The sequence below is a fragment of the Carcharhinus amblyrhynchos genome, chromosome 10 (assembly GCF_965287045.1).
Source record: "Carcharhinus amblyrhynchos chromosome 10, sCarAmb.v2.hapA, whole genome shotgun sequence".
NCBI classification, from domain to species: Eukaryota; Metazoa; Chordata; class Chondrichthyes; order Carcharhiniformes; family Carcharhinidae; genus Carcharhinus; species Carcharhinus amblyrhynchos.
Genome location: NC_137333.1, coordinates 41,863,609 through 41,883,749, shown reverse-complemented (window position 1 = coordinate 41,883,749; position 20,141 = coordinate 41,863,609). Strand labels below are relative to the sequence as shown.

General features: G+C 39.2%; 1 protein-coding gene across 5 annotated transcripts in view; it reads right to left on the bottom strand.

Moving 5' to 3' along the window:
- The window catches only part of tpp2 (tripeptidyl peptidase 2), a 136,141-nt gene that overhangs the window by 41,454 nt on the left and 74,546 nt on the right, over positions 1 to 20,141 (bottom strand). For 3 of the 5 annotated variants that reach the window (XM_080196914.1, XM_080196916.1, XM_080196912.1), the window contains exons 17-24: positions 19,342 to 19,496; positions 19,117 to 19,233; positions 17,692 to 17,792; positions 14,901 to 14,997; positions 11,489 to 11,626; positions 4,634 to 4,878; positions 2,118 to 2,196; positions 959 to 997 (exon numbers count right to left, since the gene is read on the bottom strand). In XM_080196914.1, the coding sequence (XP_080053040.1) occupies positions 959 to 997; positions 2,118 to 2,196; positions 4,634 to 4,878; positions 11,489 to 11,626; positions 14,901 to 14,997; positions 17,692 to 17,792; positions 19,117 to 19,233; positions 19,342 to 19,496 (971 nt within the window). The remainder of the gene's footprint in view (positions 1 to 958; positions 998 to 2,117; positions 2,197 to 4,633; positions 4,879 to 11,488; positions 11,627 to 14,900; positions 14,998 to 17,691; positions 17,793 to 19,116; positions 19,234 to 19,341; positions 19,497 to 20,141) is intronic. The other 2 variants (XM_080196917.1, XM_080196913.1) reach the window with 1 other exon arrangement.

Below are 20,141 nucleotides of genomic sequence, written 5' to 3'. Positions count from 1 at the left end.
TTACTTTAACTACCACCAATGTTAAACTGACTGATTCATAATTCCCGAGACACTTCTGTCCCCCTTAGCTATTATCTATCCAGCTGTTTTTTGGCACAGCACATTTTTCTAACCAATTATTAAATGTTATTTTGTAGTAATGCCTCTAAGAGCAACAGGGTTATCATGATCTAGAATGATCTTTTTAACCACTGAATTAATTTTGCTTTATCAGTACAATCCAAAGGAGCCATTACGCTGCAGGGATATAAACTTACAGGATGGCTGATCTATGGTATCCGAACCATCTACTGACAATGCATTTTGCAGGCCAATTCTCATATCAGAACTCTAATTTGGGTGGATGATACTAAAAACCAAGAGATTTCAAGAACATTGAGCAAATAATTTACTTGCTTTTAAAAGAAAACAGGATTTTGTTAACAATAAAGTGATCTCTTAACTTCAGAATCACACTGAATGGTATCAATATTGACATCAAGCAATAAATATAGAGTATCATACTAAAGACCAAGTCTCTCGATAGCACCTTCATAAGTGCGAAGGAGTTAGGATTTGCAAGTGTTTGCATCATTTTCTTAGAAAATGCAGCTATCTAATTGAATTGAACTTAGATCAAGCAGTTGCAGGGCATCCAAAGTTAAGTACAGAGTGACAATTCAACAATTGAAACAAATGTAATGCCATCCAAATTCATAATTTATTCTGGAATACTTTCCTAAACAACTAATTTTACTTGGTCACAAGGGGAACTGCTTGATCAAAAAATATGTTATGCTTACAGTTTTATTTTGTAGGTCTCTTTAGTTAAAACAATAATTTATTGGTTGAAGTTAAATAGTACAATATATTTTAAAAACGTCCTAATGTGCACTGGAAGATCTCAGAAATTTCAGTCAGACTTTAAAAATTGTTAGAATCACAATAAATAGCATAGCGACAGATGACAATGCAGTACCTTTTTAAATTTTCCTTGACGTTTTGAAGCAGCCTGCCCCTAGGTGTCAGAACAACATAATGTAAGAAAACATGCAGACACTGCACAATTTGGAGACCTTCTCTAATACATCTTGGGGTTCTGTTGGTACCCTTTTTGAAAAGAAACAAAAACCTGCCAACTCAAGATTGACATTAAGAACTCCCTTACTGATATGCACTATATGGTTGTATAAGCCAAATCAAGGAGACTTAATTTAATTTCTATAGACGAGAAAAGCTAGAATTTGATCTAAACAGATGCGATGGAATAAAAGAACATTTTAGACCAAGCTATACTAAACTTTCCTAAACTACACAGCATCCTTCTCAGTAGTTGAAGTCATTTTCAGCTGTGATTGATCTGAAGTCACTTCCTGCCTCATGAAATAGAATTGTCAAATACTTTAATTCAGAAGTTAACTTCTTTTTAAACTGTTGCCATCATTCACATGTTTAAACCATAACTGCTCATCTATAGTAAAAAATATATGGCATTATGTAGGAGTAACTAGATTACATATTTACAGAATGTACAGGCATGAAATATGTACAGGAATAACCGAAAGCTAATTAAAACATCAACTAATTTTTATTCAGTTAAATATTTTCAACAACTCTAAAATGGCACATTAGTAAATAAATGTGAATTGTTCCAGATTCTGACATTTTAACAACATGCAAATTTAACAATTTGTAATTGCATCCTTACAATCCATACTAATTATTTGAATCTGGTGAGTTGCAAGTGTTTTTTATTATGAGGGGATGTCTAATTCAAAACATACTGTTAATATATTGTGTCTGTTGTATTTGTATGGTGCTTTTATACAAAGACAGAACATACTTTCACAGAGCAATGAGCTGCTGCTCAAAAAATCAAAGAACTTTATTCTGCTTGGATATGTCTGAATAGCATAAATTAATAACACAGGAATACCAAACAACCCTCAAATTTGACTATTCTCCGGTGCATGCAAAAACAGAAACCAATAAATAGTACTAGTATCGTAGAAGGAAAGTGTTATAGAAGCAGAGGTTTGCATGTCAGGCAGTATCAGAATGAATTGAATAAATTAGATGAAATACACTGCATAGTAAATTAAAGGTATCTGGCAGATTTGATACAGCTATGTACTCACAGCTTTCTTTCCTAGTTCACTCTTTGACAGAGTTAAAGTTCCTGACAGGTAACAACCTGGCCCTGTTCCTTTAGGAATCCTAGAATTAATCATGCAAATAGATTAAGAGAGAGACTGTGATTCCATTTCAAATTTTGACTTTGCATGTATGACATCAAATTCAGTAATTACTTTGAATAGAAATTACCACTTTTGACAAATATGGAAGAAACAAATGAAAAGGATGTAATTAGGCTAAAATGACCTCAAAGATTATGTTCAATTACTAACATTAGATACTTGGAAATCACTTGTTCATTTGGAATGTCACAATCAGTGCTGCTGAATTTATAAATCCAAACCCAATGAGCATATTTCCTTAACAATTTTCCTTCTGAACAAACCCATTATACTGCCTGTAATTTCATTATATCTGTGGGTGATACATTATTTGGAGTTTTTAAACTGCAAGGGTATCTTTGCTTGCACAAATTCACTCAGCCAGGCAACTTATGCAGCTCAAGTGTCTGTGCTAACCCTACTTTCGCTGAACCATGTGAAGCTGAGGTGAAGTAGTCACTTGTCTTTTGAAGTGAATTTTGGCAGCATCTAAAAAATTTCTGACACCTTTGCCGCAAACCCTTGATCTTGTCCGCGGCTGCGATTCTTTGGTATTGTTGAAGTGAATGGAATTTTGGCTGAGTGCCAAATTCTCCATTCTTGCTGACATTGGGAATGAATAGAGATTGGAAAGTCCTGCCCCTAATTCCTGACAACTGCAAATGATGAAATATGAAACAAGACATATACACATATTTCCAACTCCGCAAACAAAAAATATTTTTATACCAAGTGTAAAAAAGAAGCATTGCTTAGCAGCCCATTTTCCTCCACCTGAGGAGAATGTTGTGAGTGAATTCTATCACCATCTCTTTTACCTATTCAATGTGACTGAATTATCTTGGAGTAGGAAAAAGTGGCAGCACCACATTGCCACACTCCTGTAAACACAACTTGGCCTCAGTGGATATGTGGAAATGAACAAAAGATGCTCTGTCCACAATTCCACCTCCGGATGCCAGCATCCCCCCCACACTGAAAGGAATTTTGGGTGTCTCAAGGAGGTAGTTTTCAGTATAAAAAGAATTCAGCTGGTGGAGAGGTGCATTAAAATGACCTTTCAATTGGTCTAGCAGGATTGAGAACCCTCACTTTTGTGACTCTTTCCTCACCTCTCCCCTTTCCCTTCATCTCTTTTTACCTGTTTTACACTTTCCTTTTTGCCATCTTCCATCTTTCCCCTCATTGCATTTCTCTGGTGTTCTGTGATCCCTCTATTTCTCTGTCCCCCAGGCCAAATTCGTTCCACCTCTTCCCTTCTCTCTCCTCCGATACACCAGACAGCACTACATTAAAATATTTTGATAAAGCTGTCCAGAATGCTGGTTTGGATTAAAATGTTACAAGATTACTGTCTCTACAGCCTTGGCAGTTATGTGACTGTTATTTTAAAAAAACTTTTACAGTGTGTCGCCACCTCTCCCAGAAATAGCTTAACCCGTTTCCCACAATAAATTTATTTTACAGGTGACAGGTACCCAAGTATTCAAATTCCAGTCAGGTGCTCAGCAAATAAATAATATTGTTACCTCCAAGATTAGTCTCGGTATACAGAAGCAACTGGCTAATTTAAGCCTAACAGTATTACCAATCAAGCCACTGGGAGATTAATCTAAATTTCTAAAGTAAATAATGATTAGCAGTGAAATAACTATTCAAAACTGGAAAACTTAGTGTAACTAAAGAATCTTAGGGAATTAAAAAGGCATATGCTGATAGAAACTTTGTACAGCTCATTAGCATACCCAAAAGTATTTCTTCCCCACATAATCCTAAAGTTTGCTGAGACTCTGTTTCCAAACAACAATCATCCATCTACTGGTCAAATCTAGCTAGTGATTATCACCCTGTGCAGTTTAAGTGACCAGGACATGGGAATAATCTTCAGTTCAGTGAAGAAAATGAATTTTTTCATAAATTGCTTTTTGCCTTTAGCATTTCATCTCTAGCTCAGCTGTTTCCTGAGGATGGCTGCCTCTCTCTTTCTTGCTGCTGTTTCTTCACAATCTCATCTGTATCTAAACTGCTTCCTGACTCTCAGCACAATTGCAAAGAACACCCTGCTCTCTGTTCTTTTCTTTCCCAACGTTGCTGCCCAGACATGGTTTACAAATTGCATGGCAGTTTGATTTTACTTGTGCAAAAAATATTCATGTTAATAGAATCCTAGCACTTCTTGACACTAGATTCTAAGTTCTGGAATTCCCTTCTAAGCCTCTCTATTCTCTTTTAAGATGCTCTTTAAAACTTTCTGGTCCAAACTTTTGTCCTAATGTCCCTTACATGGCTTGGCATCAAATAGTTTACTCATGCTCCTATGAAGAGCTTGGTGATGTTCCACTACACTAAAAGCAATACATGAATGCATGCTGATTTATTGCTGAAGTGAAAACTCAGATGCAACAATATTTACTTACTTATCATCAGGAAGAGAAGCAACAAAGAAAGGTTGCGAGCAGTTTGGTGGTAGAGTTGCATTGTTGTTCTTTTTCTTGCCTAGAAGTGCATTGCTGTGACAATCGTAAACATCTAAATTCAGAGGACTGGGGAGTCTATGGGATACAATAATTGGAAGGTCCTTAAGGCGTTCCAGTTCACTAAGCTGTTCATGGCGTACTTGCAGCCGGATGGTATAGTCTCCCTTCTCCAACTTCAGAGAATACTGTTGCAAAGAAAAATGGAAAGTAAATTGAAGATTGTTCTTTTGAAGCTCATCATTTATTTTCAGGTTAAAATGTAAATGAGCAATTAATAATTTGCTTCAGCATGAATAACACTTATTAAACAGGGCGACTGAAGACTAAGGAAGCACGTGAAAATAACTTAGAGTATCAATATTTTCATTCACTGTAATTTCAAGGGTGAAGTCTACAGAATTACAAATGCCCCTCTACTGGTTCAGAACAAATATTCCAATTTCAAAGTGCAATAGAAGTGCACATTGAAATAGTTATTCCAAACTATATTTCATTTTCAACTTTGATGTCAACCATTCATTTTAACATCAGCAAATAGGCAACAGAAGCATGTTAAATAAACATACATGGGGTCCGATATACCACGCGGAAGCAATCAGAGTTGGATTGCCACTTTGTTTTACTTACTTAATTCCAAACGTTTCTCATTCTATTGCACTCCACCTTCTGATTCAGGCTGGGTGAGGTTCGGATAGTTCAGTGCATCCCTGTGGCCTATTGTCGAGGGCAGCTCATTCAGGTGTAAGGATGCTAATGGCATTAGCTGCCATAAACCAGGTTTAAGTTAATGGTCCAGCCAAGTTTAAAGGTTCTCAGAGAGAAAATGGCTGGGGGAAGGGAGAGGCAATCAGGCCTTGGGGATGGGGTGCAGGATAGGTAATGGAACCTGTGTGTTGGGCAGGGAGAATGATCAAGTGGTTGGGCCAGTGCTGTGAGAAGTGTGTGTGGGTTTCTATAATAGCTACCCAGAAGTTAGAAGTGGTTTTTAATCCTTCTAACTTTTTTCCTTCATTTTTGGGACATATGAATCACTGGTTGCCCATCATTTATTGCCCATCCCTAGTTGCCCTTGTTCAGAGGGCAATTGAGGGTCAACCACATTGCTGTGGCTCTAGTCACATGTAGGTCAGACCAGGTCAGAACGGCAGATTTCCTTCCCTAAAGGACATTAGTGAACCAGATGGGGTTTTCCAACAGTCGACAATGGTCATCAGTAGATTCTTAATTGCGATTCGAACCCGGGTCCCCAGAGCATTAGCCGAATTTTCGGATTAATAATCTCGCCATTGCCTTGCGATGGGTAATTATTGATGTAACACAGTTGGAACAATCTGATGTTTGTAATTTAAATCACATTTTCTGATGGTCCTAGTGCAGGGCAATTGCCACGCAAACGTTACCTTGGAAGGTAGAAATCCCCACTGCATCTTTGGGGTACCCACAACTACATGCAGTTTGGAAGTTTCAGCCAGATAAAAACATGCGTGAAGAATGAATGTATATTTATATAGATATATCTCTATATAATCATATAATACATACATAAATATATTTAAGGATTCCTTTCAAATAGTGCTGGTGTCAGGGGTGTGGGGTGGGCGGTCACAGTCCTTCATGCTGCTTTGTGCATGTTCAGCTCAGTCTAAAAAAGGAGGTTGGCTGGAGGCACAGCTTTAGCGCTGGCATCAAATCAGTGAAGCATGCTGATTGCTTTCATAATCTTCCACTCTGTATACTTCTGGCGGACATCAAGTGCAAATAAGCTAACACTTTATTGGGTTCACCAAACTTGTTCTGAGGATGGTGGGACTGCCTTATGAAGAGAGATTGGGCAAACTGGGCCTGTATTCTCCAGAGTTTCAAAGAATGAGAGGTGATTTCATTGAAACCTACAAAATATTTAAAGGAATAGATAGGGTAGATGCAGGCAAGATGTTTGCCTTGGATGGGGAGTCTCGAACCGGGGACACAATTTCAAATTACGGGGGATGCTACTTAGAACAGAGACAAGGAAAAATTTCTTTGCACAGAGTGTTGTGAATTTATGGAATTCTCTATCCCAAGGACTCCTGGAAGCACATTCATTGAGTATGTTTAAAACAGAGATTCACAGATTTCTGATTAACAATAACGTAAAGGGTTATGGGGATAGTGGGTGTAAAAGACATCAAAGTGTCCAATCAGCTGTGATCGTATTAAATGGTGGAGCAAGCTCAATGGGCTGAATGGCCCACTACTGTTCCTACGTTACCATTAAGTGTGCTTTGTACCAGAAATGTATGCATCGACCATGGATTCCATTTTGGAATCCAAGGGCACATAACCCTGCCCCACCTTTACTGATGTATAAAAACATGTTGGGAGCTTACATGAGGGTTAGTTCGACCTACATTTCAATAATGGTTCGGTTTATAGGCGAAAGATAAACAATTCCATCATTGTCTTGTTTATATTGCACAGTGATTGATTTAATTTTTTAACCTATGGAAGAATGAGTTGATAACAGCAGTAAAAGAATCTCACAGAGCAATATTGCAAAACTGTTTTATATAAGGTGAAGAAAGAATAGATAAGGCAAAGAAAAAGAGAAAAGAGATTGAGAAAATAAAGCAGTCTTAAGGGAGCTGTCCCAAAGAAGTTTCTAAATAGAGAGGATGACAATATTATGGTACAAGGGGAAGAGAGACTGGGCATTGCGGCTGTAGGAGGGGCTGTCAATTGATAGGACTTAGTAAGAAGAAGTTGTCTACAATCAAAAGTGTAGAGGATGAAAGAAGGAATGCATTGTTGCAGGAGATTATTCAGGGGAATGGGCAAGGCGTTGGAGAAATTTGAAGGCAAGGATATAGTTCTTGAAGTTGATTCACTAGAATGGGGCTGGAAAGGGGAATACTGAGAAAATTGAGCCTAAGGTAATAAAGACATGGAGGAGAGCTGCATTTGGCTCTGACTACAGAAAACAAGATTAAAGTAGGATAAAGAGCAAAGTTTAAGAAGATTATAGATGTAAAAATACTGTGGATGCCGGAAATCTGAAATATAAAACAAAGTGGTGGACAACATACTCAGTAAATCAGGCAGCACTTACAGAGAGAGAGAAAAGATTAACATTTTAGTTTGATGATCTTTGATTGTGAAAACAGTCTGACAGGTTTTATGCAAGTGAAAGGGTGAGGTTGGGAAAAAGGACAAGAGGGATTAGGAATTCCAAGTTGTCCACCTTTAATAGGCCTTAAGTCGCTCTTAACGATCTGTGTCAGCTACCAACTGTATGCGGGATGTGGCCCTACGATCTGGCCCTGCCAACCCTTTGTCACCATGGAAACAGCACAAAGGGAGGATGAAACTGACATACTGGCTGGCAGGACTATTTTTAGTTTCCACTCATCTCTGATCCAGGTCCCAGCGGTGCCTAAAAATCAAACCTGGTAACTTTGTTTCTCTTTCCAAAGATTCTGCCTGACCTTCTGAGAATTTCCAGCATTTTCTGCTTTTACTTCTTCATTAAGATTGCTCTTTTCAATTTAACTAGTAGAGTTTCAGGGTTGTGAATAAGTGGAAGCCTGATGAGAGTTTTGAACATGAATGATGGGAGAAGTGGGACCTATTCCAGACTATCAAAAGAACTGTTTCAGTGGCAATCATTATGTGGTTTTTAAATGACGTGAGAACTCTGCAAGTATGAAATTGATGGAGGGAAGCTGGATGGTCAGGAGCTGGGACAGAAGAGTTAAAAATGGGCTTCATGGACAAGGTAAGTTTAATGAGAGCAAGAAAGAAGTTGTGTTCAAAATTATGGAATAAGGGGTGGGAACCAGGGGTGGAGCAAGAAGCATCAGACAAATTATAAAGTAGCCCTGCATTTGAATGGTTATTTAGCATTTCCAATCTCCCAGTCAGGAGCAACATGCTGGCAGGGGAATTTTGCTAACTGTGCTGTCATTCTAACTTTATCACACAGTTCCTATGCCTACAGATTTCCTGTTAGAGGTTGAAATTATTGCTTTGATATCTCACGTGAAAATGCAGTGAGGGGAAATCAGAGGCACCAGTTTGTGAGGAAACTGTTTCTGCAGTTTCAGATGATGTCAGAATTCTGTGATTATCTGTCCTTTGAAAGGCAGATTTAACAATTAGCTGCAGTTGAACATATCTGCTGACAGATCACTATGCTCATTGGTCATCAAGTATGGTCAATGGTTTTAAAACTGCAATGGTGGCTGTAGTCAAGGGAGCAGCAAATTTAGAAGAAATGTGAAATTTAATGGAGGCAAAAGTGTTAAAGTAGCCAACATAATAGCTTTCAGCTGCTGGGACTTTATAAATCTAGATTATTTCTACATGTTCTGTCATAAGGGACTGTCAGCATGATATAATACATGTTTTTATGTTCTGTATCCTAAAGTCTTCAAAAGAAGTGGCAGCAGCAATAGTGGATGCATATTTCGTAATCTTCCAAAATTCTCTGGATTCCGGAAATGTCTCAGGATTGGAAAACTGCAAATGCTACACCTCTATTCAAGAAAGGAATCATAGAATACTTACAGTGCAGGAGACCATTCAACCCATCAAGCCTGTGCCAACAATCCCACCCAGGCCTAAGCCTGTAACCCCACATATCCAACCTACTAATCCCCCTGACATCCCGCTAACAGTAAAGGTTCAATTTAGCATGGCCAATCAACCTAAATCGCACATTTTTGGACCGTGGGAGGAAATTCAGACAGGGGGAGAACGTGCAAGCTCCATTCAGACAGTCCCCAAGCTGGGAATTGAACCCGGGTCCCTGGCGCTGTGAGGCAGCAGTGCTAAGCACTGTGCCGCCATGCTGAACGGAAGGAGGCAGAAAGCAGGAAACTATAGGCCAGTCAGCCAAACATCTATAATTAGGAAAATGCTAGAATATATTACTAAGGAAATAGTCACAGGATATTTAGAAAATCTGAATAGAATCAGGCAGAGTCAACATGGCTTTGTGAGAGGGAAAAAGTGTTTGACAAATTTATTAAGGGTTCTTTGAGAATGCAAGAAGCAGGGTCGATAAAAGCAAACAATAAATGTAGTGCATTTGGATTTCCAAAAATAATTTGACAAGGTGGCCCACATAGCTCATGGTTTCGAGGATGATATATTAGAATGGACAGAGGATTGATTAATCAATGGGAAACAGGGAGGTCAAGTACATGAATCATTCTCAGATTGGCAAATTGTAACTCGTGGAGTGCCACAGGGATCACTGTTGGGGCTTCAACTATTTCAATCTTTATTAATGGAACAAATCTTTCATTCTCCAAATCCTCCGGTACCAGGCATACAACTGATGAAGTGCATCGGGACCCTCTGCACAGATCTCTGTGGGAATTGCCCAGGAAGTTTCAATTTCCAATGGGCAATTACCCTGCTCCCTGGCACCCTCTGTGAAATTTTGGTAGTTCTGAGATACTTACCAAGGAAATGTTAGAAAATCTTAGTTTAACATACGGCTAGCTATACAACTGATTATGACTATCTGCCCCCAACTCTCCCCAGTCACCAGCCCCAACCAGCCAACCACACAGCTGGCTATTCTCTCAAACTGACTTGACTACCCTCCCAACCAAACACGACTAACCCCAACAACCCAACTTACTCCCTGGCCTAACCTGTGTACCACCTCAACCAGACCATCCACTGATCTGACTTGACTACCTCCCTCCAACCCAATGACTCCCCAAACTAACCTGACTACCCCCAAACCCCTAATTATCCACTTCTTGACCTGACTATGCCTCCCATTCACTTGACTGACACTATCCACCACCTCACTCATTTACCCACCCCACCCACTTTCACCCAACTAGAAACTTAGCCACCTAACACATCTACCCACTTACCCATCTCACAGTCTACCCACACCCTAGCTCACTGGCCTATCAACTGACCCACTTTACCTATCCATTCATTGACTCACCCATTCATCTATCTGTTTAATAATATTCAGACAGCAGCTAGCACCATAAAAAGGGTACATGTCCTGTCTTCCCCCAACCCCAATCCAAAGGAGTTCCCTGAAATATTGCTATGCTGCCCATTGCTAGGAAAACCAAGTTTGGAAGGTCCCAGAAGGAATACACAGCAGTGTCAAGTTGGGGAATTTGAGCGAAGCAACAACCTGCCCGTCATTGCCACTGCTTGGAAGATTCAGGCCACTGATTTGGATGAAGGGACAGAGTGTATGTTAGATGAATTTGCTGACTAAGCTTGATAGAAAGATAAGGAAGAAAGCAAATTGTGAGGAATATACAAAATGTTTGCAAAGGAATATAGTTCGGCTAACTGAGTGGGTGAAAATTTGGCAGATGGAGTACAATGAGGGAAAATGTGAGATTGTTGATTTTGACACAAAGAATAGAAAAGCAGAATAGTATTTGAACATTACTTAAAATGTATCTGAACCATGATTTACTTTCTCAATCTCACCTTTCCTCCATGTTGGTGTAAAACATGGATATGATTGATAACAATTTAAAACATGAGCCCTGGATACATCAGATATTAAAAGAACAACCTTGAGAATCAAAATAGTGCATATTCCAAAAATAATTTGCTTCAAAATATCGCAAACATGAGCACCCAGGCATAAAGATAAGAAAGGTCAAACTAAGTATGAAAACTATGAGAAAAGCAACTTGTGATGTTTGATCAGAATTCTAATACAGTAATAACACCTGACAGCTGGACAATTTTAAGGAAAATCATGAACTCTCTACGCACTCAATGTTTTGATGAGTTCCAGTGTTATTGAACTTTAGTTACCTGGTGTGGGTAGGCATCCCCTGAGCCCATCAGCTTTTTGTTTTGATCATACAACATCCACAGTTGGCTATCAAATTCAGACTCGTACAGTAGCTCACAAAGTAGAGGACAGCTGGTAGTCACCTCACCATTCTTGGGCTACAGTTGGAAAGAAAAAATTGACATCATAGCCATTTAAAGTGAAAATTTGAAAGATTTGTATATAATTTTTGAAAAACTGCATGCACTGTAAGATTATAACGAAGGCATGCTTTCTTCTTTTAACTTCCTGTCATTTATTAATAATTCTAATTACAGTTAGAAATCAAACGTTGGGGGCAGACTTTTTTAAATATCAAAGTATTGGAGGATAAGTCTGCGTTTCTATCAACTATAGTTCTGTTCCTTCAAAGTTGTACGGATATTTCTCATTTGTAACAAACTGATATATCATTTTTTTTAAAAAAAAGTGTTTGTCTACTCGAGTTAGAAATAGCAGAACTGACATTCTTTCAGGACAGTCACTTCTTGGTGTCAACCATAGTTCATCAGTCTCATAACAATATAACTAATACCAGAACTTGACTGTTATTTTTGTAAACAACAGAATGCCCTCCAACTTTGTATATGTGTGATGTGGCTGTATAGAGAGCATTCATTCTGTGGTGTGTATTCTACATGCACATCTTGGCAATCTGTTGTTGAAATAACATCAACTTATGCGCCCCATTCATCTTCATCTTGATCAGGATTTTAATCATTAGCAAGTTTTCGATGGAAAACACTAGTGTCAGTTATATTCCTATATTTATTTATAGGATCAAGAGAAACCAGAGTGTACTCTCAATGCAGAATAAGCCTCTGACCAATTTATCCAATGGGACACTTAAACATAATGTTAGCTGACTTCTTACTTGGAACAACAGGAAATAACTACCATCATGCAGAGATTCAGGGGGCTCTCAACTGTCTGCCTGCGCTCAGTTAAGTGTGGAAATTGGTTGCAACCAGTCTTGCAGTAAATTCTGTGTCCACAGAGTGAAGTCTAGTAGATCTGAACTTGTCTTAGCGAGTTTACAGAACGTTCCGACTGGTTCTACAAGCCCAAGTAAAAAAACTTAACATTGAATGACATCTTGCTTCCAGTCCTCTTCCCACTTGATTTTTACTTGGTAGGACTGCCAGAATAAAACCCCCATCAGCCCACATTTGCCTACCAACCATCGCAAAATTGCGGGGATAGGGTAATTTCTATGGTTACGAAAAAGTTTATTTATTAGTGTCACAAGTAAGCTTACATCAACATTGTAATGCACTGTTGCCTCACAGTGCCAGAAACCCAGGTTCAATTCCAGTCTTGGGTGACTGTGGAGTTTGCACATTCTACCTACATCTGGTGGGTTTCCTTTGGATGCTCCGATTTCCTCCCACAGTCCAAAGATGTGTAGGCAAGGATGACTGGCCATGTTAAATTGCTCCTTAGTGTCCAAAGATACATAGGTTAGAGGAATTAGTGAGTAAATATGTGGGGTTAAGAGATAGGATCTGGGCGGGATTGTTGTTGGCACAGGCTCAACAGGCCGAATGGCCTCCTTCTGCACTGTACGGATTCTATGCAATTCTGGGATTCTGTAGGGATTCTATTCTTATGTGGCTTGATGTCATACCTTCTTTGACAATGTCTTATGAAGCACCGTGGGTTATTTCATTATGTTTAAAGCGCAATATAAACAGGAGCCGTTGCTTTTAAGGTTTTAAGGAGCAGCTTGCAGGAGAAAAAAAGGAGAGAAATTTAGGGAGAGAATCAAGCCCATCGTAGTGAGAGTCACTGCTGTCAAAGGTGAAATAATTAAAATTATGTAGGCTCAAGAAGCCAAAACTGGAGAAGTACTGAAAAATCAGAGGTCTGTAGGGTGGAGGAGATTTCAGAGACAGAGGTGGGGAGAGGAGAAGTTGGGGTTGAGACCATGGGGAAATTTGAAAAGAAGAATAAGAATTTTAAAAATCAAGGTGTTTCCTAGTTTGGAACCTTTGTAAGTCAGCAAGCACAGGGATGATGGGTGAATGAGATTTGGTGTGAGTTAGGATACCGGCAGAGTTTGGATGAAGTTTACAGAACATGGAGGCAGTCAGGAATGTGTTAGAATAGTCAAATCTGGAGGCAATAAAAGCATGTATGATTGATTATGTTGAGGTCTACTCACAAAACAATGAACAAGACCTCACAACTGTTGCACTCAGCTCTGGCCTTAGTTCAAACACAGACAAGAGAGCTGAACTCCAGAGGTGAGGTAAGAGTGACTGGCCCTTGAAATCAAGGCAACATTTGACTAAGTGTAAAGTCAAGGAGCCCTAGAAAAACAGCACTCAATTGGAATCAGGGAGAAAGCTCTCTGCTGGTTGAAGTCATTCCTAGCACAAAGGAAGATGGCTGTGAATGTTCAATTCATTTCAATCTTCAAATTTCAAAAATCATTTCAATTCCAGGGCATCACTTCAGTAGTTCCTCATGGCAGTGTTCTGCGCCCAACTATTTCAGCTGCTTCAATCCATCATAAGGTAAGAAATGGGAATCTTCACTGATGATTGCACAATGTTCAGCACAATTCATGATTCCTCAGACACTGAAATAGTCCATGTCCAAATGCAGCAAGATCTGGACAATCTCCAAGTTTGGGCTGACAATTGGCAAGTAATGTTTGGGGTTACAGAAGTGCCAGGCAGTGACCATCTCCAACAAGAGAATCTAACCATCAACTCTTGTCATTTAATGGCATTACCATCGCTGAATCCTCCACTATCAACACCCTGGGCATTACCAAAGACCAGAAACTGAAGTGGACTAGCCATATAAATACTGTGGCTAGCAGAGCTGATCTGAGGAATTCCAGGAGCATGATGGAATATTCTTCAGTTCATGGGTGAGTGCTGTTCCTACAACTCTCAATAGGCTTGATATCATTCAGGACAAGCAGCCTGTTTGATTGACACTCCATCCACAAACACGCACTCCCTTCACTACGACACAAAGTGGCAGCCATTTGCACCATCTATAAGATGCACTGCAGCAACTCCGCAAACCTCCTTAGACAATATCTTCCAAACCCAGAAGGACGAGTAGCAGACACATGGGAACAACTTTATACCCGCCCCCAGCCACTCACCACCCTGACTTGAAAACATATCGCCATTCTTTCACTGTTTCGGGGTCAAAATCTAGAGTGCGCTCCCTAATACCACTGTGGGTGCACCTATACTGCAAGGACTGCAGCGATTCAAGACAGCTCACTGTCACCTTCTCGAGGGCGATTAAGGATGGGCAATTCACAACCACATCTCATGAGTGAATGAAAAGAAACATGGCATGAAATGGAAAACTGTTTTTAAAAAAGCTACACAAATACATTTTCTTCTCTTAATTTGTAGTACTTACCTGGTGAAAGTTGTATGTCAAAATAATCTCATAGAATTGTCGATTGTTTGGTAACGTATCCCGTTGTCCTAAAGGCTTTGTTTTTGCACTTATTGGTCTGAAGTTTCAAAACACAGAAGAGTTTCACCTAAAAAAAATTACTTCAACAAGGTATTACTGATGTGAACAGATGATTTTATATCCAGAATCTCCGTGGAAATGCTTCCTTTCAACAAATATTTTGTTAACACTGATGGCAGTTTTGATCTCTTATTTTTCAATGCAATTTAGATAAGAAACAATAATTTCACAAAACAATAAAATACAGATCTGATTATTACCATTTGTTCATACTAAAATGAGGACGTAAACAATAAGAGGAGGAGGTCATTCAGCCCTTTGAACCTGCTCTGCCCATTATTTACTTCAACACCATCTTCCTACACTAATCACAGATCCCTTCATGCTGTTAATATGTAGAAATAGGTCAATACTTTTTCATTACACTCTTCAACACACTCAACTTCTGGAGATTTTCAGCTTCAAGTTTGCAATTTGCTACATTTTTAGAAACCATTTTCCATATTGGGGGTTAAGTTCGTGGTTATGTAGTACCAGGTTCATCTTTCTAGACCAAACTGATTTGAGCTTCACACCTGATCAATTGGCAAGATTCGTATTAACTAATTTCACTACTATGTGTTTCGATCTCAAATTGTTCAGAGTTGACCTACTGAAGGACATATTTTACAGTGACTAATGATTTGGCAGGTTTGAAGCATTAGCACCTCCAGAGTTCCAAGATTGCCCATGAGGCGAAAGAAACTAAGATTTTGCAGGATGGGCATCATGGAATGTTCCCAGTGTGTTAACTAGCATCCAAACTCATGAGAATAAATAGAATGAAATAGAATCAATTGGGAGGGAGGATCATTCAGGTGCTCAATTAGGGCTTTTTTTTGAGGATTTTCACAAGGTTAAAGATCCTGAAAATAACGTGACTGATTTATTTAGCTCAACTACCTTGATTAAAGTCCAACAGTCAGATGCTGGTTTGTCAGCTATGTCTCGGATGGCATATTCGGAGAAAGAATCAGAAAGGATCCCTGAATGTTATTGTCTAACAGCTAACATATTGGTGAAGAAGTGCAGCCCTTCTTAGAGATCAGCAGATCAGAAGTGGACCATTAAATTATTATCTACCTGATTATTGAAGGGAAACGAGGGAAATAATGGCTTTTATCGGTCAAGATTGCCTGGTGATGTGGTTCAATTCTGCAAATCATGTTATACCTCTCAATTTGTTTTGGAAGCTTCAGCCATCAATTAGAGCAGCATCACTGATCCCAGTAACCGCTTTAAATGAACCACTGAATAGGGTTCTAGTGGGTTGTCTATACCCATAACCAAAACAGGGCATCATATCTTTTAACTACTATGGATTTGTATAACCGATTCCCAGGGACAGTTCTCTTCAGAAAAAAATACTGCAAGTGTGGTAATGAAAGGATTAATTCAGTTTTTCACCAGGTACTGGTTACAATACAAGTTCATTCTGATCAGGGATCAAGTTTAATGTCACAAATACGCTAGATGGCAATGTATCATTTTGGGCTGAAGCAGATTAAAGCATCTGCATACCCACAGTCATAGTCTCACGGGGGATTGGAAAGGTACAATCAAACCTTAAAAATAATGGTTGTGATTTTCCTGGCCTGCTGCGCTGCTTGAATAATGCAGGGAGCTGGGAAATATCAGCGAGGGGCTTATAGTGGGATTTGTGAGTGACAGCCAACTGATCGCAACTTTTCCAGGCCATTTTTTTAAAAACATGATCAGCCTCACACCAGAAATCAGTGCAAGCTGATTACAACATGGACATCTTAATCTTAATCTCATTAGCGAAGAAGGTATCATTCCCATATCCTGGAAGGTATCATAAAATCCTATAGCTGCTGAACCCCAGCTGACTTGCAGAAAATCAAAAAACCTTCCAGATGAACCCTTCAACGTTAACGAAGTTGTTAATAGGAACGGAACTGTTTAGGGTTCACTCCCTCAATCACTCTTGGGAAAAGGGAGGTGGATGGAAACGGAGGCAGGATTTATAGCTGCATTGGTTGGCAGTCATTTTGCTTACCTTCCCACCTCCATTCCCATCTGATTTGGGGTAAGAAATCTCCAGCCAATGAGTATAAGAAGCAAAATGAATGAATTCCAAGTGCAAATTCAACTTGGAGAACGTGGCCTGGTGGCAGTAAGATGGTTAGGAATGTGAATGGAATACACCAGGTTATAAGGTCAGCTGGAAAGGTAGAGAAATAGTGGGAAGGAGAAGAATAGCATTAGCAATTAAGAATCAATTCACTTCAGTGATGAGAAAGGTAAGCAGGTGGTGGAGACTTCATGGTAGAATTAAGAAATGGCAAAGAATTTAAAATACTGTAGTGGGAAGCTTTATATAGGCTGCCTCATCGGATCTGTGAAGTGGTAAACTGTATGAATGAAGAGGCCAGACAAGCAAAGTCAAAGTGGTTTTAATAGGAAATTTCAACTTTCATATAAGTTGAGATAAAGAGACCAGAAAGAACACTAGTAGAACATCAGAACTGGAATGTTTCTTCTGGAAAGCCAATTTGAGGGACTACTTTCAGGATTATTTGAAAAACCTTGCAGTCACATTCTATTCTACTGCCAGCCTCAACCAACTATGTCTGAAGCAAAACTGATGGCAGACAGCATTCTTCTGAAGCTGTAAAACTTAAAGCCAAAAAGGGAATAATTACAGGCCTAAACTAAAGTTGCTGTTTACCTCAAAGACTGAATCCAGCTCTTGAGACTTATGGAGGGAGCAATATCTTCATGCTTCAAAGCAGATCTTACATCAAAACGAGTAATTCCATCTGACGCATGCTAAATTGAATATTCAAAAGCATAGACTCTGTTAAAATGAGTTTTGATCGAGTGAAGCAAGGCATCCCAGGCTATACACTATCAGATTTAGCTTACTCAGATGAAATGTTTGTATATTAAATGTATCAAAAGCACATATTTGGAGCAGAATTTTCCCACCCACCATTGGAATCGTTGTGGACAGGACAGGACCATGCAAAGTTCCATTGACCTCAGGTGGGATTTTCTGGTCTTGGGGCAAGCGCAGCTGGAAAATCCCACCCTTGGTGTTTGAAAGATCTCTTTACTGAAACAGAGACACCATAAACTCTATAAACAAAGAACCAGCACCTCAGGTGACTCCAAAGTATTTCATAGTGAAGTGATGCACTTTGGTAGGAAGTATGAGGAGAACCAATATAAACAAAATGCTACAATTTTAAAGGGGTTCCAGAACAGGAAGAGCTCAAGCTGTAGGACAATAATCTTTGAAGGTGACAGGATAAGCTGAAAAGGCTGTTAAAATATATAGGATATTCAATTTTATAAGCAAAGGCAGTGTTCAAAAGCAAGGAAGTTTTGCTAAACCTTTATAAATCACTGGCTAAGCCTCAGCTGATGTCCAATTCTGGGCATCATACTTTAGGAAGGATGTCAAGTCCTTAGTGAGTAGATTTACTGAATTGACAGCAGGAATGCTGCAGTTCAGTTACTTGGACACACTGCAGAATCTGGGTTTGTTCACCACAAGAGCAAAGTAGGTTAAGGGGCAATTTAATGAAGTTTCTCCTTACTTACTTTATCAGAATCTATTTTCAATGACAGAAGGATCAGTAACCAGAGGCCACAGATTTAAAGTAATAAAAGGTGGGTTAAGGACAAATAGTTTTTACTTTGCAAGCTGGTATGTTTTGGAATACTTTGCCTGAAAGGGTGGTCAAAGCAAATTTAACAGTAATGTTCAGAAGGGAATTGGTAAATAATTGAAATTTCTGCAGGGCACATGTTGTGGTACTTGGACAGTCCTTTAGAAAAACCAGCACTGGCACAATGGGCCGAATCACCTCTTGCACAGTAACGTTCTATTACATTAAGAAAACTTTATACAGCATATGCAAATATTCTCAAGTTTGAAAGTACAGTAAATAATTAATATTCTTGATTTGAGGTGGGGGTTCGCAAGTTTTGTATGCAAATGAACAATTAAAATCTATGTCACATGATCTAATTCTGCAACAAACCTGAACTGCATACAATATTAACAAAATTTGATCTGCAGAGCTATCATACTCCAAATAAAACCTAAAATATTTGTTTTCTTCACGCCGGAATATAAAGAACTTACAATGTGTAGCTGGGAGGGAGTGCAAAGAAGGCCATGGAAGGAAATTGTGTAGTTGATGTTGACATCACCAAGACTGGCCCACCAACGGGCAATGCAAAATTCCACAGTTTTGCCATACTAGAAACAGTAAAACAAAACAGAAACATACATCTTAAAAACTAAGTTCTCAGAGTTTAGTTGTGAAAAGTCAGAAAGCTTTTACTACATTGTCAAATTTGTGCTCACCAAAACTGGAAAAGCCTCACAACATGATCCTTTCTCCGTAAGTGATGTGAATTTATAAAACTCATTAGTACGATAGGCCTTTTGTTTTTCAAGTTGAACAGCATGAAGGACAAATTTTGAGGAAACATCAGATGAAAGTGAAGATATGATGACCTCTGTATAAAAGAAACTGAAGTGTTAAAGCAAGCAGAAATAGACACAACCACTTCTCTTTTATTGAAATGGCTAGAAAATAGCTGTGCATAATTATGGTAGTGAAGAAGACTTTGATTGGAAGTTTTGTATTATCTATCTTTTGCAGCTCAGTTGGAGAAGGTGGGAGGGAAAGCTGAGACAGGAAGTCCAAGGTTTGCTTTCTGGAATAGCAGCAGTTTAACTGTTAGGCCAAGAGGAAAATGTAAAATAAATTTACCTGGGCCTCTTTTGGCCCAATACCAATTAGTGATTAGCGCCAGCAAAAACGCCAGGCCTCAACTTTTCCATATGGATTAGTCTCCCACCTGCCTGGGGAGGGTGGCCTCTGTATTGCTGAAATCCCAGTCAAAATGTGAGAGAGCAAGCTGGGCTAAAAAGCTAATCCTACTGTCTTCCTTCCATAGGTGCATTAGTAAAAACACTATTCTATCACTTATGATGGGAGACCATTTTGCCAGATTTCACATTTGAGGTGATAGATGTTTATTCATTTTTTCACAGGCTTGGACATCACTGGCTAGTCCGTGTTTTTATTGCCCACCCTGAATTGCCCTTGAGAGGTGGTGGTCAGCTACCTTCTTGAGTCATTGCAGTCCATGTGGTGT